This window comes from Varanus komodoensis, unplaced genomic scaffold (assembly GCF_004798865.1).
Source record: "Varanus komodoensis strain SLA01 unplaced genomic scaffold, ASM479886v1 scaffold21, whole genome shotgun sequence".
NCBI lineage: Eukaryota > Metazoa > Chordata > Lepidosauria > Squamata > Varanidae > Varanus > Varanus komodoensis.
Genome location: NW_025335589.1, coordinates 12457115 through 12482119, shown reverse-complemented (window position 1 = coordinate 12482119; position 25005 = coordinate 12457115). Strand labels below are relative to the sequence as shown.

Below are 25005 nucleotides of genomic sequence, written 5' to 3'. Positions count from 1 at the left end.
TGAAGGTCGGTGTGCAGGATGGAACCTGTTGGTGAATCATCTGTTCTCCTGCCCAGCCCTCTTCCTTCTTGAACCTACTGTGGTTGCTAATGGAGTCTCCCTAGCTTCCCATGGGTCTCACATTTGAAATCCAAATCTTCCTTTGGATCTGATCTGTGTTGGGAGGAGAATTGATGGTATTTGAGGGTAGAGAAACTTTATATAGTGTTTTTAACATGAATAGATCACCACCTAGTAAGGTTTAGATTCATTGAGCTTCTGAGCCTCTACAGGGGCTGAGGACTGACTAAGATTGTCCATCCCAGGAGACACATGGATCCAAATGGTTTTCTGACTGCTCTTGAGGGATTTGCTTTCACCTAGAAAGGTGATTCTGCATCTGTAGCAATGTTGGCATGTGCAATAAGAACTGGTTTAACTATAAGAGCAGAGCAAGAGGAGTTTAATAGTTTATATGCAGGTGAGTGACCTGTGTGTGTACAAGAGTCAGAGAAGTCTTTACAATGACAAATTGAACTGCTTACATATTTGGTGATGAATCTCACTAAAGAATATAGGCACATATAAATATATATAAAATTAAAAACAAGAAGCACCAGTTTGTTTAATTCCATTAAGAAAACACCCACATGAAATATAAAGTATCTGGATTACTCCTAACCGGAAAAGCCTGCAATTTAAGCACAACCACCTTGTTCAGGAAGCAAAGCACAATCCAGCTAGACAAGTTTAGTTAAACCACTCTTGGCTTAGTAGAATGCAGGGGATAGATATAAACATTAAGCTATAAATCTTATTTTTATTTTTGAAAAGTCCACCACTGGTGACTTCTCACTGATAACTACATAGCAAAACATGACCTCAGATTTTATGTAGCGGAGGAAACGTTGTCAAGCTGTACCTCCTACTTTAAACAATGGTTTATCTCTTAGTTAAATGTTAAAGTTAGGTGCTTACTTATGAAAATGGACATAGATTAGCATAAAATGTACATGTGCTAAAGCATGTGTATATATGCAAATATATATTTTAATAATTTAAATAGAACTACAGTGTAGCTCACTATAGTTTGGAAGACTGGCCAGGTAACCTGGGACTTGCCCAGTTTGGTATTTGGTGATGGTGAGGGGCATCCTCAAGGTCCAGCTCTTCCTTCAAATGGTTGCTCATTTTTACCTGGACTTGGTTCCTTTGTAGGCAAGCACATATGGCCATTGTTTTCATAGCTGATCAGTCAAAAGGAAGTAACTAAATCATGGGTGAAAATAATATTTTCCATATGGCATAAATTTACAGAGAAAATGTACTGGAATATCAAACTTAACCTGATGTATTTTAATCAAGAAATGGAAGATGACTATTTATTTGGAAATCCTGAGAAAATAATGATTTAAAATGATTGTTCTGTTATTTAAAAAGTGGGTTGAGTTCAAGTGCTGTTGTTCCAGTAGTTTGGGTATGTCATGTGGTCATTGAAGAAACATGATGTTTAAGAGAACTCACATTATTTTAGAGTTTTGATTTGTCTCATACATTAAAGTGATACCTTGAATTTGGAACATACTGCCACTATAACAATAAGTATTAAACTTAGCTTTGGTGAGCTAAGTTTGGTAAATTGTTTATTTAGATGGAATTGAGATGGAGCCACAGTTTTCCAGGACTTAATTCAGAAAGGTGGTAATTCAGTTTGAGCATATACAAGTCATATTTCCTGGATATGTCTGCTTTCCTGCATACTGGACATGAACTAGATCCTCTTGGATTGTAACCCAGCATTTCCCAACCTTGTTCTTTCCAGAAGTTTTAGACTAAAATTCCCAGCATTCCTTGCTATTGGTCATGCTTGCTGGAGCTGATGAGAAATGAAGTCCAAAACAACTGGGGGATAACAAGTTTGCGAAGACTATTCTACAGTATAGCAAGTTGTCCTGTGAAATAGTAGATAAATTTCACTTTGAAGTCCACATTTATGTCTGGAAAGAACACAGTATCAGATGATCTAAGTATTAAAATTTAATTAATAGGGATCTGTTGAAAACATGGTAGATGTAAATAATCTGAAGAGATGGGAGTAAGTAATCCATTTTAATTAGAAGGTTTTATTGTTAATGCAGTTGTACATTTGTAGACGGCAACTCATATTTTACAATTACATCACACAATAGCTTTGCCTTAAATCCCAGCTCATGTAATATTACAGTCATAAATGACTCAATATAATCCGGTGAGTGCTGATCAGCTATGAATGTGATTTTCCCTCTCATTAATTATGTGCCACTTTTGAACCTTCTTGTTAAATTTAGTGAAACAAAAATTGTGAACAAAATTATTGCCAAAAATCAGTTAACGGATATTTACTTTATTTAATTGGGCACAATCCTTCCTGGGATAGATCTTGTGCAGCTTGACTTGGCAGATGAGGATGAAGGAAATGCATAGAAACTTCCAGGTTCAGGGTCCTATAAATCCCATAGGAATCGCTTCCATTGCACATGAGTACTGTGCTTCCATAGACACTTAGGAATCCCATGATGTTTCTTTTGATTTGCAGTAATGCCAAAGGAATAGATGGAGATGGTAGTGATGATGGCAATGATCATGTTAATTAATAGCATATGTTAAATTCAATATATTTTCCAGGCTGCAATCCTATACAGCCTCACTTGCAATAAGTCCCACTGAACACAATAGTATGTTCTTCTGCATGCATGATAATTACACTGTTAATTATTCCAAAAGAATCCTTGAGGTCCCTGCTTTGTTACAACTTTATGAAGGTGAGATTACACATGATTTATTGAGAGAGAAGAAAAAGGGCACTATTTGCCACTTTTAGGTTGCTATATCTTCTTTGTCGTGTCTGACCCATCGCGACCCCATGGACAACATTCCTCCAGGCCTTCCTGTCCTCCACCATCCCCCGGTGTCCACTTAAGCTCACGTTGACTGCTTCCATGACTCCATGTAGCCACCTCATCCTCTGCCGTCCCCTTTTTCTTTTGCTGTCAATTGTTCCCAGCATTAGGCTCTTCTCCAAGAAGTCCTTCCTTCTCATTAGGTGGCCAAAGTATTTGAGTTTCATCTTCAGCATCCGGCCTTCTAAAGAGCAGTCAGGGTTGATCTCCTCTAGGACTGACCACCTTGCAGTCCAAGGGACTCGCAGGAGTCTCCTCCAGCACCACAATTCAAAGGCCTCAATCCTTTTGTGCTCAGCCTTCCTTATGGTCCAGCTTTCACAGCCATACATTGCACTGGGAAAACCATAGCCTTGACTATGTGCAGTTTTGTTGGCAGGGTGATGTCTCTGCTTTTTAGTATGCTGTCTAGATTTGCCATAGCTTACTCCCCAGAAGCAAGCGTCTTTTAATTGGCTGCAGTCCCCGTCTGTGGTGATCTTGGAGCCCAGGAAAATAAAATCTGTCACTACCTCCATTTCTTCCCCATCTATTTGCCAGGAAGTGAGAGGACCAGATGCCATGATCTTAGTTTTCTTAATGTTGAGTTTCAAGCCAACTTTTGCGCTCTCCTCTTTCACTCGCATCAAGAGGCTCTTTAGTTCCTCTTCACTTTCTGCCATTAGAGTGGTATCATCTGCATATCTGAGGTTGTTGATATTTCTCCCAGCAATCTTAATTCCAGCTTGTGATATCTTCTTTAAAATGTTCTATTCTTTCTATAGCATATGAATTGCCATAATGTCATTAGCAGTTGCCAAATTAGTCTGTTTCCAGTCCATGTCACTTCTGCACATAAGTAATGCATAAGTCCACTTTGTCCTATTTCTGCAGTAATCTGAATTTGGGCCAAGGGAATGAAAACATTAAAAAATCTAAAGATTCCCATTTTTTTCAAGCATCCCTAAATATTATCCAAAACAGCCATACGCAGGCTATTATCCTTATTTTTTTATATCACATCTGATTTCAGGCTATTGCAAAGTTGAATCCTTTTCAGTCTGTATGCTAGTCTGTTTAGAATATATTGGTCAAAAGGTTTTGCTCAGAAGATTAGAAAATCATTCAATTCAACAAAAATTCAATAGAAAGAAGAAAAAGTATTAGCTCAGGTAACAAAGACATCATTTGTAGAAATGAACCAGAAACTACTACCTGGATTGAAATTGGGAAGCAAAAATAGATTAATTTTTAATTAATGAAGCAAAGGAAGATGTTCAGAAAAAAAAAGGAAAGGCAGAAGGAAAGAAGGTCAGAGTCCTTGAGCAAAGAAAAGTGGCTGGAGGAAAAGGCCCAGTAGTGATAAGATATTTTTTTGGCAGGGCCATGAATAAAATAGGGACACATTCCAGTTAATTAATTATTATTAATTAATTAATTCATTATATATATATTTCCCTCAGCAAATTGCTCTCATAACAGGCTAGCTGAATGCATTTTTCTTTGGTTATTTGCTTTCTTTGCTTACACACTATGTGTGTCCAGGCATGTGTGTGTATCCACTGAGATTTAAAACTTGCCATTGATGTTTTTCTTCTGTAAAATTCATTTTTTTTATTTGAAATATTGTGCTCCCTGGAAAGAAGGTTACTTATAATCCTTGCACTACCTAAAGCAGATCCTTAAAACCTATAGAACTTTGAGCCAGACTTGGTGTAGAAAGACAGAGAAATAGGATTTCCACTTGGTTGCAACAGAAAGACACAGGGAGGAAATATGAAAAATGAGTACTACTTTGGTAGTTTTCACTTGGACTCATGGAACAGAGAGTTGGCTGTCCATGATCAATGAATTATTTCAATTAAGAATAAGTGCATCCAGTTAATAAAATACATTATTTCACTAAGTTTACATTAATTTATCTTGGATTATGTAATGTTCTACTGTTCTGACTTTGAGTAGATGGACTTTTGACTGCTTCTACAGGTATGATACATGCACATATTTTACAAATAGAATGCAACGTCCATAGCCTGTGGCAGAGAAAGGGTGGATACTGTGGCAAAGGAGAATGATATTCACAGGAGATCCCCAGCTGTGGATGAACTCTGTATGACCAGTTCATGATACTAACTTAACTTGATGCATCTTGCATTTTTTGAAGAACATTGCTTTGCATAAGATGACAATGTGTACTGAAAGTTGTCAGAAGCAACCTTACCTCATCCTTGATTCTATAGTCATATAAAACACCTAATTGTGTGACAATGGTCTGCCTGGATATGGAAAGTTAAGGCAAAATCAACCCTCCAATGAGTCCAAGGGAACATACAAGGAAATATATGAACCACAGATTAACCACTTCATGCTTTTCTGAGGACCCTACTGCAGGTTTTCTCAGTTTGGAAAGTGAGAACACGAGATGGGCAAACTTTCTATATTTTGATTTAGAATAAGCTTAGAATTTTTTCTTTGTTCTCTTTTCTTTTGAGAAATGTCTTCTGGAACTCATAAATTATCCTCTGGATTTTTCATTTTCCCTAGCTTTCCCTCAATCAGGTTTCCCTCTTCAATATTCAGATAAACACAGATGTTATGTGTTTAAATTCACATTTAAGGATTGTTTCTATAATTTGACTAGAAATAGAATATAGTTGAAGGAGTCAAAAGTTCATTTCTTCCAAATGTTTGAGGGAAAAGGTCTTTTTTTTGTTTTTGGCAGGGAAATTGAATTATGTTTACAAGGTGGTCTAAGGGCTATTCATCTCCTACCTTCTTTTTAATTATTTTATAACTCAAGCTGTGGTTTCACTATGTAGCATGATCACTGGAGCATGGCCACCACAGTCCTTAAAAAACGTAAAATAAACTCATGCAAAATACATGTAATGATTCAGGGGCAGTCTATTCAAACAGATGGCTGCCTAAAAGCCAAGCAGCAAATATGTCTGCATGAAATCAGTGCTATTGCATGATCTTGTTTTATGGTGGAAGTAACGGACTTTTGGAAATATGTAGGTAAGGTATTGGAAGGTGTTCTTCCAATTTGCCATGATATATAGGTATGGGCCTTGTGAGCACCGATTGCTTTAATTTTTATTGTTTAATAATTCATATTCAGTTTGTTGTGTTATGCTTTTCTCTGATCAGTGCCACCGGTCATAAGAGTCTTTCCTGAAAGCCAAGCAAGGGAGCCAGGGGTGACAGCTAGCCTTCGATGCCATGCTGAGGGTATCCCCAATCCAGTGCTTGGTTGGTTGAAGAATGGGATTGATATAACTCCAAAGTTATCCAAACAGTTAACTCTTCAAGGTAAGGAAACACATTTTAGTAATGTTTTAATGATTTTCTAAAGTCCTAGGCAGGTCTTTTTATTTGCACTATAAAGACTTCAGAGAACAATGTGAACCTTTATACTGCTGTAATTTATTTATCATAGCTTCAGGCAGAGCTTTAAGCAGCAGGTGTGATATGTTAACTCCATCACCTCATAAGTAAAACTGACAGTTTTGGGATCTACAAGTTACTCATTATGCTTGTCTTCAGCTCCCCTTAACATGCTGAAAGAATGCATCCAAGAACCTCATAGGAATTGCTACCGTTGTAATGGTCAAATGACATGTGAATAAAAATTGCCATGCTGCTGCTACTGCTGCTGGTTATGATAATTTCATTTCTCTACCAAAAGAATCTGACCCATTCACAACCATTCATAAACACAGGTGCAATAGTAAAAAAGGATGACAATAAAAGTGCAAATGCAATAAAATACACCATAAAACTCAAATATAAAAAATTAAACAGGTTAAAACAGTAAAACAATTTCAATAAAAGCTAGACCTGTTATAACAATGGACATGTCCTGTTAAACATTTGGAAGCAGAGGGTAATCTTAACCTGGAACTAAAGAGATAACAGTGTTGTTGCGGGGCAGGTCTCATTGGAAAGATTATTCTGTACAGTCTTCAGGAACAGCCCCAGGTAAAGTTCATTGTGTCATCTAATTCACAGATGAGCATAGTATATACTATCGTACTATTATTAAATAGTATATACTATTGTAATCAGGCTATTGCCTTTGGCCATAAGGTATAGGATATAGCCAAAGCTGTGGCCACCTGAGCCTCAAGTGAAAAATATGGATCAAGAAGAACCCCCTTTAAGAGCAGAGCAGCCCATCCAGAAAAGGTTGACTTACCTCCATCCAGTGAGGAGAACCACCCACTAACAGCATCTTAGTCTTGAGCTTCAGTTTACAGTTAACCACTCCACCGACACAGCCAGGCACTGATTTATCACAATCACAACATTCCCAATTGAGGATGAATACAAGAAATGGAAACAATGATGGCAACACACTCCAAAACCCCAAATGACTCCTTCAGTGGTTCACGTAGATACCAAATAACATGAGGTATGAGATGAAATCCTGAAGAACATCATTTGGGAGAATCCATGGGACCAAACCAAGCAATGTTCCCTATGCGCCATCTGCCATTCAATTTCTGGGAATATGCTCTCATTTTTATGGGGAAAAATACCCATAATTAAGAAAATCACAGCAGTTGAGTATGCAGTGGAAATGAATGTAGAACTAGGCTTCTGCATGAGAATAGGCAGGTCACAGAGTCATCTATCAGGACTAGACATGGGGTTAGTTCATCTTGGTCTGGCCAAGGGAGCTGGAGTTTTAAGATCAAACATATTCCAGCCTGTTACCACATTTAAAAAAAATGTGTTTTAGAATTGTTTCCATTTTTTCTTTAAAACTAATTCCAATTTTCTACAAAAATCTGTATACTTTTTCTGTAACGTATGCAACATATGTATTTTTAAAAGCACATATTTTACAGGGACACACGCACCCATTGGTTATAGTAAGATTCTCTGCATTTTACTTTGCTCATTTTTGTCAAATGAATGTTTGTGAATGTTGTTCAATCCTTTTTTTCCTTTTGTTTTGCAACTGCTACTGACTACAAATTGTGTTCAGGTTCATAAGGTGTGAGTTCGGTAAATCTGTTGAAACAGCAAGACAAGAACAAAAACCAGACAAACTAGATGGAGTGAATTTTTCTCACACATCCCTAAATAGAACATATTCCCAAATTTCTTGCCTGGGGCCCACCAGTGAGCCTTAACTGTGCGTCCTACATATGTCCATGGATAGTATTAGAGATGAGAATAGTTCATTTCTGCACTGAAATGTACCTTGGTAATAAAGGAAGGGCCGAGCAGGCTTTCCTCTAACAGGCCCCACACCCAGACGAAAAATTACGTGAGTGTATGTTTTAATCCCTGGAGAGCTATGCCCTGTTTTGCTGGCTCAGGTTATGAATAATACTTTCACCCATTTTCAAGAACTACACTAACTTTATCTATGCAGGTGCATTCAGCAGGTATAGAATGTTTACCTGTTATTTAATAGAATCAATAGAAGCTTTTTACACCAATTCTGCACCCACCACACTGGTTGCCCATGTATTTTTGGTGTTATGTGAAAAGTCAATGTGCTTCTTGTCATGTGCAAAGCACTAAATGAGTTCAGAGTGGCTTAGCTGGACAGCCATCTGCACCCAGACAAGGCTATCTGTCTAATTTATGAAAATCAGTTGCTGAGGCTTGGATTTCTTTCCCAGCAGTCAAATCTATCAGGCTAGTGAGCAGAAAAAAGAGTACATAGTAGAACTCCTAAACACAGGAAATCCATTTGGAATTTTCCTTTAAACCTTGGATTTTTTAAAGACTTGGCTTTTAAAATAGCTTTTCTGATCCATAATAAAGTAAAGCAAATCCTTCATTGGCTGTATTGTATACAGATTATATGCTGATCATATATATTAAACATGATATTTTGCATAGTTTTACCTGTGCTGGGTGGAGCATGCTGGAATTGTAGGACTTTCCTCTGTTTAATTGTACATAGTATTGTGCCTTAAATGGGTTGGACTAAGTAAAAAGCTACCTATTTAATCTTACAAACACAGGAGTACTGCTAAAATCATAACTCACATACTGCTTTCTTATTCTGTGTACAGCAAATGGCAGTGAAGTCCACATTAGCAATGTACGTTATGAAGATACAGGCGCATACACCTGTATTGCAAAGAATGAAGCAGGTGTGGATGAAGACATCTCTTCCCTTTTTGTGGAAGATTCTGCACGAAAGACCCGTATGTAGCATTTTTTTACATTCTCTGACAGCTAACAAAGCAAGATAATTTTTTGGAAGTGATGATAAATTTTAGTGAATCTATAGATAAGAACAAGTTTGATGGTTCTATAACATATTTTGGTAATTTTTTTGATAGGATGCTAGATTTCCATTAGATCAAATTCATATAGCTGCAAATCACTAATTTTCTCGAGGTATTTTCTAGAAAGATTGCTTGACATCTCCTCCACTGCTGCAGAAAATAATAGCTTCCCAAAAGTTCAGCTGGATTAAAAGAAGGGAGAGGTCTTTATTTCAGAGATAAAGATTGTGTACTTATTTTCCCTGGATCTTGTCTGCTCACATACACTCATTCACTTATTCACAGGCACATGCCAAACTGAACATTAGGGGTCTTTTGTAAGGTCAGCAAGACTGCTTGGCCAATTTAAAGAAATTTAAATACCAGTATGCATTTACACACTAGGTGGCTGTTAAAGCTGTTTGGAATTAGATTTGAAATCACTCTGGCTAGGATCCTAAGTTCAGTGAGAGATGCTATCTTAAAATAAGACTTCTGTACCTCTGTCCTGCCTGCACCTCTACTCTCTGAAAAGCTGCTCTTAATGGTTGGAGGACAATCCAAAATGATGTTTAGTATGACATAAGAGATTGGCAGAAATAATGCAGCCTCTGTTGAGTGAGTGAGTGAAGTTTCCATATTTATCAAAGCATACAGTACATTCTGAACAATGGACAAGTCTGATGTTCAAGATGAAAATGTAAAATGAAAAAGTTGGGGCCATTCAGTCATATGTTCAACTTTCTTATTTGAGAATATGCTGGAACATGGACTGCTTACAAAAAGGACTTCTTACAAAGGGAATGTTGATGGTTTCCTAGACTTAGCACAAATTGTATAACATAGTTTTTGATATGCATTCCCATTTATTGCATGCTATTAATAGAATCAAGTATTATATCAGACGTTAGCTTGCTTGCTTGCTTTATTTATTTAAAGCTTTTCTATGCCATCCTATTATTCAAAATCTCAGGACAGCTTATAATATTTAAAAGAACAATTAAAACAATCATTTCTAATAAATAATAGAAACAGAACCACACAATAAATCACAGAGCAAACAGAGCAACTGAACGTTAAAAGTTGTTAAATTTTAAAATACTGTTTAAATAAAAAGGTTTTGGCCTGGCACCGAAAAGAGTAAAAACTTGGCACCAGGCGTACCTCTCTGGAAGTGCATTCCAGAGTCTGGGCGCCACGGAAGAGAAGGCCATATTCTGAGTTGATAACCTTTTTACCTCTCTTAGAGAGGGTTCCCAGAGCAGGGCTTCTCTTGCAGATCTTAAGGGGTGTGAGGGCATATAAGGAAGGAGATGTTCCTTCAGGTATCCTGGTCCCAAGCTGTTCAGGGCTTTATAGGTCAAAACCAGCACCTTGAATTGGGCCTGGACTTCAACTGGAAGCCAGTGGAGCTGGTAGAGGACCAGCTTTATGTGAGAGTAATGGCCGGTCCCCGTCAGCAGCCAGGTAGCTCTATTCTGTTCTAGTTGCAGAATCTGGAAAATTTCCAAGGGCAGCCCCACGTAGAGCACGTTGCAGTAATCCAAGCAGGAAGTTACCAGAGCAGTTAAAGTTGCTTTAAGCTACTTTGTATGGACGGTAAGAATACTGTGAAAACTGCATTCTTCAGTGCTGTTTGTGCCCACTGAAAATTTCCACCACTTATGGTCAGAGTCTTGAGTACACCTCAATGACTTGGGAGTTTAATAGTGGACCAAGTCTTACTTTTCCCCCCCTTTTGTGAGAGGACAAAAACATTCAGGATTAGAAGACAGATTTCAACATGCATTGATCTAATATAGATTAAGGTCTATTCTCATTAAGTTTGAGTCTGCGCAATAATAATTCCTGTGCTTATTTCCAAATGTTTCACCAATAGCTCTGTCTAGTATTCCTCTTGCCTTCTTCTGCAACCCTTTTACAACTCTGACTTCCTTTCACCATTATACATTGTTCCTACATTTCAATGATATTCTGAGCATTGTTTTGGCTTGTTTTCAAATGCTGATAACCACTCAATTTTAGTGGCCAGTCTTTTTTTACAAGTTAGATAGAAACTAAATGTTTGGATCCTTCCCTGTATGTCATTTTTAATCACTAGCTAGTATGTGAAGGAATGGGAAAAAGCAACATTTTTTCCAAAATATGTTCACCTGGACATTTATCCTGATGAACAATGAATATTCATTGTATTTTACCCCAGTTTCTATCAAAAAAGGAAAGAGGTAATAGATACATGCATGGACGGATGCATGCATACATAAATAGATGAAAGACAGACAGACAGTTAGCATTCAAGGCAGCTAGAGTGACAGGTCCAAATCCTGCTTGAATCGTTTAGCAGCTTTTCAAAAATCACTATAGCTTGATCTCATTTTCTGTCATAACAACATATATGCTAACCTATCTCATATAGCTGTTCAGGCTGGATATAGTAAAGATAATGAAACTCTTAATTGACTTAAAAACACAATATAAACAATAAAGGAGCACTGAAGATGTATTAGGCATGTGAAAATGTCAGTTGTTAATACTATGAGCCTGATCGCTATAATTTAACATTTAGACAGCTAAAGAATTGATTAAGTTCTTGTTTATGTTTATGAAATAAACAGTATATCTGACTGTGTAAGGCATGCAGCAAGTATAGGCCATAAAAAGCAAGGCAGACAAAAATGTTTTACCTAAGACTGGAAAACAGCACAAAAGCTCAGGAAAAAAATGTACTTCTATCTCTCAGTGCCTAACATCCCATCTATCAAGCTAATTTGGAACATCACTAGCCAGCACACAAGAACATAAATCACTTCTAAGGACCTCCCTATGGTAGGTCTCTTTTAGTATAAAAGCTTTAGTGTAAAGCTCAGGCCTGATAATTCTAGTCTTTCCCTTGTCCCTAGGCTTTAGTTTGCACAAGAACTGAGCAGCCATTTGCTGTGAACTTTGGATTCAATTGATTGCTAGGGTTTATGTTGTAGAAATGACTGTTACAACCAAAGGATTAAAAACACAAATTGTAAATCTGAAGAGTTATACTGATTCAATCCGCCATTTACTTGAGCATGCCCATTAATTGTGCCAAGACTCTTAACTGCTTATTTACCCTGGTCTTATTGAGTCAGATGGCAGACATGCTGATTTGATTATACATTTGCAATACACAGTCCAGCCTATTTTAGGAGGCAATCCAGATAGTGTCATAGAAACCATAAAATATGGTAGCTCCCCACTACTTCCCATAAACACACTTGCAGGCTATGGATGTAGCTGTGACCATTTCTCCATTATCTGCTTCTCCCAACCACTGCAGAAAACCCCACATCAGTCCATTCCTGGTGATTCTTCAGTGACAATATGAAGGATGGGGAAAGAGAGGTGGGCAGGGTGGAAAAAGGATGTGGACCAAAGAATGTTCACGCCTGTCTTTGTCTCTGGGGCCAAGATCCAGCTAGACAAACTGAGACTTGGAGAATGAAGAGGCAAATATGTCCTCTTTGCTACTCTTGTCCTGCTAGCAACAGCCTGACAAGGCATGATAATCTTGGAAACCTCCATTCTTAAGAACTTTGAGTTTACTCTCATTTATTTCAGTGGAGAAACTGATGCACCCACTTCCAGTGAAATAAATGAGAGTTCAGAGTACTTAACTTTTGGTCATTTCCATGATGAGCACTAAAATGCATTTATTTATTATATTTATATCCCCCACTTTCCTTTAAGTAACTCAAGGCAGTTTATATAATCTGCTTCTCCTCTTAATCTTATCCTCCTAACAACACTGTGGGAGAGGTTATCATGTGAGTCTGTGACTGGCCCACACCCATTCTTTCAGATCCCAGTCCAATTCTCTACCCACTACACTACAATGGCTCTCATAAACACAATTTGATGTTTACACACACACACACACACACACACACAATACCTCATATATTTTCCAGTCAAAGAAAGTATCTCACTTTATTAGGGCCACCTAACAATTTTCGCAATGAATTCTCATGTCAGGATTTTCTTTCAGAGCGCCTACATTAATGATCTAGATCAGTGGTGGCGAACCTACAGCATGCGTGCCACACGGAAAGCCCTCTCTGTCAGCATGTGAATCAAGTTGCCCCAAAATTGCCCCAGCAGCCAAGCATCTGATAACAGCGCACATGGGCCCATGCGCATGCTCAGAAAGGAGTAGCGGCACCAGACAATGGCGTCATGAGCCGCAACTCATTAGCCACTGCTCATCCGAGCTTTCGCATGGCCAGTCATGCACTGCCAAGGTTATATATATTTTTTCAGGTTTTATTGCAGTGTTGGCACATTGCGATAAATAAGTGGGATTTGGATTGCAATTTGGGTACTTGATCTCTAAAAGGTTCACCATCACTGGGTTAGGGTTAGAAAAAACAACATTTAGAAAATGATGAGCTGTGCAGAAAAAGCTACTCAAGGAAGGCTTTTCCGAAACCGCCCTCTTTTTAATGGAACTTTAGCCCTATATTAGGTTTAGGGGTGTGCACCAGGGTAGGGTTTGGGTTAGAAAAGCGAGGTGTCCTGGAATGATTTTGATGATTGTAATGTGTTTGGAATGGGCAGAAATGCTGAATTGTGCAGAAAAAGCTACTCAAGGAAGGCTTTTCCAAAACCGCCCTCTTTTTAATGGAACTTTAGCCCTATATTAGGTTTAGGGGTGTGCACCAGGGTAGGGTTAGGGTTAGAAAAATGAGGTGTCCTTTTATGATGTTGATGGTTGGAATGTGTTTAAAAGGGGCAGAAATGATGAGCTGTGTAGAAAAAGCTACTCAAGGATGGCTTTTTTAAAATCTCCCCTTTCAATGGTATTTTACCCCTATATTAGTGCACCAGGGTAGGGTTAGGGCAGTGATGGTGAACCTATGGCATGTGTGCCACAGCGGGCACACAGAGCCCTCTCTGTCAGCAGCCAAGTTGCCCCAAGTTGCCCCTGCCTCGCCCCAGCAGCCAACCATCAGATAACAGCACACATAGGGGCCATGCACATGCTCGGAAAAGAATAGCAGCACCAGGCGGTGATGTCACGAGCCACAGCTCATTAGCTGTGACTCATCCGAACTTTTGCATGGCTGGTCAGTGCGATGCCAAGGATGCTTGGACTGGTTGTGAGTTGTTTGTTCTATACTAAAACCTCAGTTTTCAGGTTTTATTGTAGTGTTGGCACTTTGCAATAAATAAGTGGGTTTTGTGTTGCAGTTTGGGCAATCAGTCTCTAAAAGGTTTGCCATCACTGGTCTAAATGGAGCACTTGCTTACCTAATGAGTAGATCAAATTTAGTATTTATATTTCAAGATTCCACTGGGTATAGAATTATAATGATGACAAACGCCTTAGGGCTTTTTTCATTTTGTGTGAATATATGAAAAAAAACAACAACTGGCATCTTTTCAACATGAGGCATAATTGCATGGTTATGATGGAAGTGTGCATGGTCTTTTCATGATATCATTGTTCTTTAGAGCCTTTTCCATGTTTTCCAGACATTTTCATGGGTTTTTTTTTTCAAGAAAAGAAATTCAAACTAGCCTCATGAAAAGTCACAAATCCTTCATACTTCAGATCTATTACTTTGTAGATTGAATCTATTACCTTGTACCAGTATTACCTTGTGGTTGATTGTCAGACCATATAGAAAGAATATATCAAATAGAATATGAAGACGAGATGCCTTGACTTCATAAAGGAATCCACAGCCTTAAATTTACATGGACTTGGGAAGGTTCAGACTTTTTGGAGGGCATTAATCCGTCACCATCAGTTTGGAGATGACTTGATGACACATAATTACAATGAACAGAAAACCAAAAAATACAAACTTTGGTGGGGGGGAATGCATTTTCTTCCCGTAATGAAAACAGAAGCAGTGATAAAGTATCAGTTAATCCCGTCATATAAAGAAGCCCATGGTGGCTAAAGTTTTGGCTTTGGCTTTACATGTTCAGCATGACAGTGAGAATCCCAGAAGCTCCTGCCCAAGTTTTCTGAGCTAGAATGTCAATGAAAATGACATTACATTTTGTTACTTTTTCTAAAACCATATAAACAATTGGAAGGATTCTATCCTTAATGGAAGACTAAAAGTAATTTTACATTTTAAAAAGAATGAAATACAATATATGAAAGTTTCTAAAGCTTCTCAAGATTGTATGTTGATATCATTTGTAGATTTGCTTTTATATAACCCTGGCATTAACATGTGGCCTGCTTGCACCACTGCTGTGCTTTTCTTGCCGCCATTTTGAATTTTCTAGCGTACACACAATTAACCTGAGTTAATTTCAAATTTGCCAGAATTTCAAATTTGCCAGAATTTCAAATTTGCCTATTTCAAATTTGCCAGAATTGTTAACTTATAAATCTGTGGCTGGGGTGCTCACTGGAGGCCAATTTTCTAAGAGCCCCTTCAAAACTGAAAATGCTTGAAGGGGCTCTTTAAAGACTGACCACTGCTTTTAGAGACCCTGTTTTGTATATTCCTTCAACATTTGACAATGAATACATCTTAAATATATTATTGGTTTTGGAAGTTTTCTGTTACTCGAGAATGTGCAATAATGCACACTGAAAATATTTCCATCGTATGGCATGTAGGTTTGACTTACCTCTTACTGCAGTCCTATATATAATATAGCTACCCCTAAAGAAGAACTTGGGAAGGCCAGATTTTGTTGCATGTGAAAACAGTTCTTATGAAGTGAAAGATACAAAGGTTCAGTTCCTCTTTGCCTGGATTTCTTCAGCAACAACAACAAAACTAAGAAGCCAAAATTGACTGACGTGAAGGTGTTAACAAACAAATCTTCAAAGCGTCTACATGTAAAGTAGTTACACTTTAAATTTGAGATTAGATTTTGAAGATTTAATAACCTACAGAGTTGCTTGTTGATAGATTAATATACTGTCTTTCATAGCGGGCAGAAAAACAGAGTGATGGATAAGACCTTTGGTGGACTATGTGATGCCTGTTGCTGTTAGCAAGAATGCAAGGAAATAAATAGTCTTAAGCTGAGGCTTTGGTAGAAAATGGAAGATATAATTTATCTGAGAGATTCTTGCAGATAGGACACTCCTGATGCATTCCTTTTCCCCAGAGAAGCCAGTGCTTCTCAGATGATAATGATACATCATCAAAATTGAAATTCAAGATTAAAGTAAATGAAAAGCACTGTGCAAGCATTTTGTCATGCAGTTGTTACATTTATGTCTACATGAAGGCATGAGCTGAGCTTCTTTGATATCTTCATATAATTTTAACAAAAAGATGATAATCTGGTAAACCCTCTTGACACCCCTATTAGTACAAGAACAACCTACTGTAATAGTGCTAATGTATCTATTGGTCCTATGTACAACTGTAACATGCCTGTTTGTCTGGCTGTCAACAGTGCACAAACACACACATGAGACACTTCCATGTAATCACCAAATTTAGGAGTCAAATTCAGAGCTGATACTCAGTTTTGAACTAAAGCTATCATTTCAGCCTAAAAATAATTCAAGGTAAGTAATCCATGGAGAGTTAAGCAATAAAAGGATATGTGTAGAGGACAGATAAAATATTATCATTTTAAAATTATATTTATTATGTAGCCAATGGACTTAAATGCAGTCAGTAGACCTTCCATGAGACCTAAAAGAACTGTATTCCCCACATGGACATGTTACATTATTATCCAAAATAGGAGGCACCTGTATGCCTCCCATATACCTAGGCTTGGACAAACCTTCTCAGAATCCATCCCTCTTGCATTCAGTAGAGTTTCTCTCATGCTCACCCAAGTTGTGTAAAGCAAGCCAAGCCAAGAGAAAGTCCATTAAGACTCATGGACCCCTGAATGTGCAACTGGAAACCTTCTACATCAGGGTTGGCTGCAGGATGCAGGAAAGGGTGTCATGAGCAGGCATACCCAACTTCCTTCCCAGAAACCAAACTTTTTCCCCACTTCCTGTGGCCCGCAGCTCCATGGCACGCATAGGAAAGGGTATCTGCTTTGGCAAGGGGATCAATTCCTGGCAAGTTCCTCATGAACCCTGACATGGTTGCCAGGAACTTAGACTCAGGGCTGCTGCAAAATGGATCAGAGTCTGTGGAGCTAAGCATAGGGAATCTGATAGATTCTCACATGGATTCCTTGCACATCCTTACTTCATCATCTTTTTCAGGGAATGTGAGGTTTGAATGGAAATAGGAAAAACAGAGGTCTATTGCCCCTTATGCAGGACTAGATTCACTGGAGTGGATTAAGGCCCAACTGTTTTAATGTCTCAGATCTGTTGTTTTCCTCTCTTTTGCCACTAATGATTAATGAATGTATACAGTGATGGTACCTCCTTGTGAATTCATTTAATCATAGAATGTGTTCCCAGGTGTGATCCCAGCTAACACAGTCGAAAAGGCCAGCTTTGGACATTTACCTAAAGCATCCACAGAAGCTTCATGAGTTAATCATTCCCCATTGTAGGTAGAATGAGAAAGCACACATATTCCTATTGCTTATACCCCTCATGTTCTGTCCATCTAAACACAGAAAATGCCAAGGTGTTATATGCATCTCTTCCATATATGCTTATTGTTCCAGAAGTAGCAACCAAAAAAGCATGGGTAACTCAAGGGAACATCTGAAGTCACCCTTTATATTTTGACTGATAGGTCTCTAGGAATGGGTGCACCCTGGGAATGTTTTGTGTGCATATATATGTATATATACACATCTCCTAGTTTCTTGAAAGCTGAAGAATGACATTTCAGATCAGATATTGTCATTTATTTTTCAAACTGGAGGGGCATTCTGTCCATATTCCTTTGTGTGCTTGTTCTTAATTTTTGCAAGCTTTTGACAAAAGCATGGGAAAAGGCTGTAAGCTGTACTAAGCATTATTGTTACCATTACACTGAAATGGTGTGAAAATGCAGCCTACACTCCTGCAATGCATTTCCAAGGTCATGTTCATGATACTTTAAGTTAAACTGCAGATAACGATTTTCATTTTTTAGAAAACCGTATCGACATTTTAATGAATGGTATTTTTTCAAATTTTTCAAAAAACATATCTTTGACAATAAAGATATTTTATCTTATGATTGAAGTTTATCTGGAATATTTTCATAGAATATTGTTTCAGGTCATCTACACTTCATGTTATTTACCTGTTACTCTAATGAGAGGAAAGTTTGTCACCCAAGGATTTTGCAGTAATTTACGGATGAGTTGAATATTTGATGCCCAATTAATATTTTATCCAGCATTTTTTATTCTTTAACATCAATTACAGTTCCCCGTGTTACCCAGTTCAGCAGCTGTGACGCTGTCACATTCTATGAAGCAAGTTCTATAAATCCTTTCATCTGTTCACCCACTGCAAGCTGAAAATTATCTGCTTCCTGCATTTTGTGTCTAGAGGCTGTGCTTAAAAAATAATGTGCCTCTTCACTACCATTAAATAGATCAATTTCTAACACCAGGGACTTTTTTGCATGTCAAAGTCTCATCACCTAAGAAGAGGTTATGTGATCTGAATGCGAGTGCCCTCCTAGGTTCATGGCCACCATCTCCAATCAAGCATGTCTGTTGCCTATCACACAACATCAAGCTAGAAGGGTTTTTTGACTCTGATTTATAGCCTGCATTTCTTCTGCTGGGTGTTATAAAAACTCTCTCTTGCATCACATAGTATACAAAGCCTGTTTACCTCATTGCCTTGAGAATAATTTGGGCTGGCATTTTGTGTTGTACATAGGTATGCAGAGCTACGCAAGGTTTTTCATTTTGAAAATGACACAACAAGAGGCTCAGTCTTCAGCACAGCTTTTCTGTGGGTCAAATTTCCTTTCAAAGCTCTTAAGCAAGCCATAAGATATCAAGGGTTTATTTATCCAAGATTCAGCTGTTGTTATTGTTGAGATTATTATTCCATGGTTATTACAATAAGATAAAAATTCTATCTATGAAATTTTCAGAGAAAAGAATTTTACCTGATTAAATCTGGGTAGTTCCTATTCTCTGTAAAATTCTGTTGCCCTGTAGACAAAGCTACTTCTCCAGTTTCCCAAAACTTCCTTCCTGCATAAGAGAGGCTTCCATTTTCCTTTCTCCTTTGCAGGCTCTTCAGTTCTTTTTCCCCAATATCTTTTGGTTGTGGATTTGAGCTTACCTTATAATTGTGGAGTGGCTGAAGCTGCTGTGTGTGTGCACATGTTTCTTCCTATTACGCACCTTCTAGGTCCCCCACCATCTTCTCATCTGAAAAAGGTACCAGGAGAGAAATTGGTACAAGTGCAGTCTGGTCAGCTCTTGGTCATGGAATGCAAACATACCCTCTTGTACTCTGTACCAGGCAGCAAATGTTTTGGGCTAACCTGGGCATTATTGTGTAAATTATATTTGTTTTTCCCATTCATGTCATCGTTACATCTTTAGCTACTTGACTGTGCAATCAGAACAGAACCATTGCATAGGTAGTCCAATGAATCATTACATAGATAGTCCATTTGGAGTTTTATTTTGGAATGGTAAATGTAAATACCTAATCTCTATGAACTAAGAGGTTCATAGTTCAGGTAAATATACTACAAAATTATTTCCTTCAGCTCTGTCTCTTGAAGCCACATGGAAATATCCCAGAAGCTTCAAAGGAATTATGCTCATGTTCCATTTGTGGAGTGCCATTTCAGTGCACTGCTCATGGATATCTCTGTTAGTGGTTCACGTCTGTTAAGTGCAGTTAAATATTCCTCTCCCAAATCCACCATTTATTCCCAACACAAAAGCACAAGAGCAGCTGTGGTACCTGCATTGTCTTTATTTCTGCTAAACTAAAAGCTGTGTTGTTCATATTAGATGAGATACAGTCTTCACTGAAGGAGGCCAACATAGGTTAATTCCAGTAGTAAATATCAAGTAAGTATATGTTTAGGAGTCAGATAAAATGAAATTATATCCACTGGGATTTATTGTATTAATCAAATTTGTTTCAGATTCATTATTTTAGAAATGCATGTGCCATTCCATTGAATTTTCATATCCAATTGTGTCTTCTGTTCTTTCTCTCTTTCATGCTGCAGTTGCAAACATACTGTGGAGAGAGGAAGGTACTAATATTAAATTTTCTCATTCTGTAATAATGTGCTTGTCTCATATATGTTAACTATTTTGTTAGGAGATGGTAGCCATACTAATTACATTTAGTAATTCATTCTCATTCTTTATAAGTTGTCCTTTTCTTTTAATTCTGTTATGTAGTATATCAATGTCAATAATGAAAGAAATCATAGTGATTTTGGCGGATGGGCAAAAAGGCTTGGTTGCAATGTCAATAAAATTACATTTCTGAAAATTTCATGGGTATATTTGAGTTACAGCTAAAACTCTACAATGGGACCCAATCCTTAACTCGTCCTGTTGCTGTCCTAATCATTCAGCCAATCAGCTTATCTTTGGTCAAAATATTAACCCAACAATGTGAATTATTCTTCTTTTGACAAGAGAGTGTGATATTGTGCATCTCCTAGAGTAACAAAGAATTGCTGTTGTCTTATACTTGGAGATACAAAGGTATTGTTCTTTAAAACTTACTTATTAATTTAATTTATATCCTGCTTTTTACAACAAGGAACAATAACCAATATAACCCAAATGGCTTACCTCATAATCATCATCACTACTACTACTACTACTGCCACTACATTGCACATATACCCCACCTTTCTTCCCCTTGCAAAGAACCTAAGGTGGCTTACAAGGTTCTTCTTAGCTTGTGAGGCAGGTTGGCTGAGAGTCTGTGACTAGCCCAAAAACACATAGTGAACTTTACGGCCAAGTGAGACTTCTTCCAGCATTGTAACCCCTAAGCCACACGAGCTGCCCCATGTGGAAAGTTTGTGCGAAGGGGATGGGGGGGGGGCAGGAGAATCTACTGGCATATGCCAGAATGTTTATGTTGTGATATATGACACATAAGAATTGAGTCAGCGCTTCTATTTTCTAAAATATGACATTCGACAGGAAAGCATTTAAAAGGAACAAAACTCATATTTGGCAAAATCCAGCCAATGTTAAATGTTAATTGTACTGAATTCTAGAGGACAATAACGTATGCATTGAAGGGCCAAAGTAGGTAAGGCAGTCATAATTGGTTACTTTTTTACTTGTAGTGGCTATGTCTATTTTATTTAAAGCACAATTGCATGGTCCTCAGATGCTATCCAAAGGGCTATTAATATGTCTAGAGGGGAAAAGACCTGAAGTGCCAGAGACAAACCTACAACCTTACAATGTTTGTAACAATGGTATAGATTGATTCTTGGAACAGATTGGGGGTGGGGGGAATCAGCCAATAAGTGATCCAACACAACTTGAGATAAAATAACAGATAAAATAGCTTGACTACATAGATCCGATATAAAATAAAGAAAATATAAGTATTTCTGCAAAAGTTCTCTATTTATAAAGATCTGTAATTTCTACATGAAAACAAGGTGACAACTCATAGGGAAACCTTTTTATTGGCTTTCTCTCTTATGCATTTACAAGCTGCTTGATCAGCAGCCTGTAAGTGAAAATGTTCCATGCTGTGGAAAAAGCACATTTGATGATGCTTTCTACAGACCGAGGGAAGAACCCTGTGATGTCCATGAGCCAGTCCTGTTGATGTTGCAGTAGCAGATTGTGCATGCATTTGCACAATGCCGATAGCCCTTGTTAATTTGAGAAACTATTGACACTGTGCATGGTTTGGTTTCTACTAGTAAAATGTTGGGAGACTGTTGAATCATTGCCCCAATCACTGCTAAAAACACAGGACCTTTTTCTGGTGAGCAATATAAGCAAACAATTGACACAGCAGATCTCTGCATTCAGTGAAGGACTTGGGTTTCTAAGAGAATTGTCAGAGGATGCCGCTGAATTACATTGGGTGTTGTTGTTGTTTTTTATCATAGTAATGCACTGAATTTCAACATAGGCACTATAGTGTAAGGTGCTAATCTATAAGACTCTGAAAAAATCTATAAAAAGATATATCACTCACTGGAGACATATTTTATACAAACCTTTGACTTATAGATTTTTTTCTTTTTGCTGTTTTTCACCTACTTCTGTTCCTGTATTTTTAAAAAATGATTTTGTTGTTATTGGTTTTCAATTGGTCTTTCTAAGCTACATTGAGTGTTTTCAGTTCTGAACTAGAAATGTAACAAATAAATATTAGAAAGGGAAGAGAGGGAGCTGATAACTTCAAAATTGCATTGGTTTGTATTTCTTCAAACATGTGTGGCTTTGTTCCCCCAAACTGACTTGGAGGATTGACGGTCTGCTGGTTCAGTCAGTTGACTTTCTGAGTGCCTAGCAATGGAAAAAATGAAAAAAAAAAAAAAACTTCCAACCTCACTTAAATTTTCAAAAAATCACTTCAAAAGTTGTTTAGATTGGTCACTTTTGACCTGCTTTCAGCTTGTTCAAATGGGAGAAGTGTTCTCATTGAATGGGAAAAAAATGGTCATTTCTGTGTGTATTTTAAAAGTGTGCACTTCTGCTACCCTTGTTAACTAAAGCATGAAAATTGAAGTTGACATGCTTTTAAAACTATCCAACTTTTGACCATGGGCTGCAAATTTGGACTTATGTGAACATTTCTTAAAAATAGCATTCCTGTTCATATTTTCATTTGAAAGTATGAACAGGATCCATTTGCAGAATGTGTGAAGAAAAACAAAATTCTACATCCCTATGAAAGTTAATCGAAAATGCATTGGATACTGAAAAATGTTCTTTCCACACTTCATTTCATCTTCATCTTAATAAAAACAACTGAATTTCTGAAGTATAAAGTGCAGCATTGAGATAGGTGCATCTGGCTCATTGCTAGCTTTGCTAGCTTGGCAGATCAATTAACAGTATTCATTGTTCTAGTACCTTTATTATACAGGCATCCCTGAGACACGGAGGAAGTTATTTTTAATTATATACAATTCCGGTGCCACTTAGCATATTATGAATTGGGTCAAATTAGGTTCATACAGCTGGGCCAGTCAATGTGGACTTTGCTGCCATCTGTAACCCCACTGAAATGCCATTTAGATAGTCAGGTTATCCCCTTGAATGGGTTGAGTTTTCCTGCAAGACCAAAGTTGGTCCATGATATCTTCTGTGAGTGTAAACCATGCATGATAATCATTCAATAACTGGTTCTAGTGCTGTAGGGTTCTGTGAACATTTGTGGTCATCCTTGGTTTCCATGGACTAATTAGGGTGATTAATTTGCAGTAAAGGGTAAGACAGAATTCTCTTGCTCCAGTGCTAGTGTGTACAGCCATGTTGGCTTTGCCATGGAAAATGTTCCTGCAAGTCAACACCTGAGTGTTGCTCATTACATTTAATTACTGCAGTCCTCTGGTCCACACAGTTTGAGAGAGTTCCCTAATACTCTAGACCTTCTAATTGGGGCAGGTAGGTCGCTTAGGTGTGAAGTGGGGAAACTGAAAATCAGATCCACAGTTTGCAGGAAAGCAAGCACTTCCCAGTAATGTAGAAACGAGCCAGCATATGCAAGCCATAATAAATACTTGCAAATAATGTCCTACATGCAGACTAGCTCAACCCCTACAAGATTCTTTTATGTGTCATCTTGAAATCTTATTTCACCTGTTTCATCCTGCAAAAATAGTACAATAAAAAATCAAAAGACTATATTTCCATTTTATTCTAACATAAAAAGGGCTTTCTGAAGTGTGCCATATGTTTCCAGATTGTTATTCATGAAGCCCTTTTGTTGCTCATGGGACCTATGATGTGAATTCCTGAATTTCATTGAAGTTTCAGTTTAGGTCTATAATAATAATACAAAAATCTCATAGGATTAGTTGCATTAACATCATGTGCATTAACAAATTGGTGTCTGGCCAAGAACAGTCAAGACTTTGCTATTTTTTTCCTCTGGCTGGTTTAATTTTTGTACATTTAAATATGTTTTTCCTAAGGTTTGGGAATTGGGAATATGTTCTATGTGTTTTATGAAGATGGAATCAAAGTGATACAACCAGTAGAATGCGAATTCCAGAGACATATTAAGCCAAGTGAAAAGCTTCTTGGATTCCAGGCAAGTATCTTTAAGCATCTAATTACAGGTTTTCCTCCTTGCTTGACTGTGCTAAGTATTGAAAATGCTCCTTTAAATACTCTACATTCTGATGAAGCAATTAATGTCATTCTCCTGCTCTTCTCTGTCAGTAGACCTCCACTCGAAGAGGAGGCCCTTGCTTGAACTACAGAAGGAGAAGATATATACTTGTATTGCTTTGTAAATTATTTTTCTTTAGCCAGGTCTGTATGAAGTCTGTGAATGAAGATGAGAGAGAGATACATGAATGCAGATACACACACTTGAGAACTGAAGAATTTATTTATGAATATGGTGAAATGTGTCCTAGTTCATGAAATCTTATGCCACTAATATACTGGTTGCTTTTGCTAATATGGCTATTTCTCTGGAATTCTTTTGGCGTAGCCTATCCACATTCATGGTATTTCAACTTTTGGTTACCTACATTCTTACTTTGGACTTGTAAGAATCTTGTAGCCTTTAACAATCCTTCTGGATTAGCAGGTGGCATACAAATTCAAAAATAAATAGATATGATAAAGAAACATTCTATTAACTATTCTTTTATCCCAAATGTTCTTAATGTACTGAAGTTCATTCAAATTAAAAGAAAAGCTTTTGGCTGAATTTGCTTCTACAGTGATCATTGCCAAAGTTTTAAAAATATACATATGTATTCACTGCTCAACAGCTAGATAATTTTTTACTGCACATAATTATACTTCCAGCAGCTAATCAAGCTTTGATTTGT

General features: G+C 37.6%; 1 protein-coding gene across 3 annotated transcripts in view; it reads left to right on the top strand.

Annotated features, from left to right (window-relative positions):
• FSTL5 (follistatin like 5) overlaps positions 1 to 25005 on the top strand; it is a 356934-nt gene that overhangs the window by 285832 nt on the left and 46097 nt on the right. For 2 of the 3 annotated variants that reach the window (XM_044430807.1, XM_044430806.1), the window contains exons 8-11: positions 6048 to 6209; positions 8936 to 9070; positions 20221 to 20247; positions 24133 to 24251. In XM_044430807.1, the coding sequence (XP_044286742.1) occupies positions 6048 to 6209; positions 8936 to 9070; positions 20221 to 20247; positions 24133 to 24251 (443 nt within the window). The remainder of the gene's footprint in view (positions 1 to 6047; positions 6210 to 8935; positions 9071 to 20220; positions 20248 to 24132; positions 24252 to 25005) is intronic. The other variant, XM_044430808.1, reaches the window with a different exon arrangement.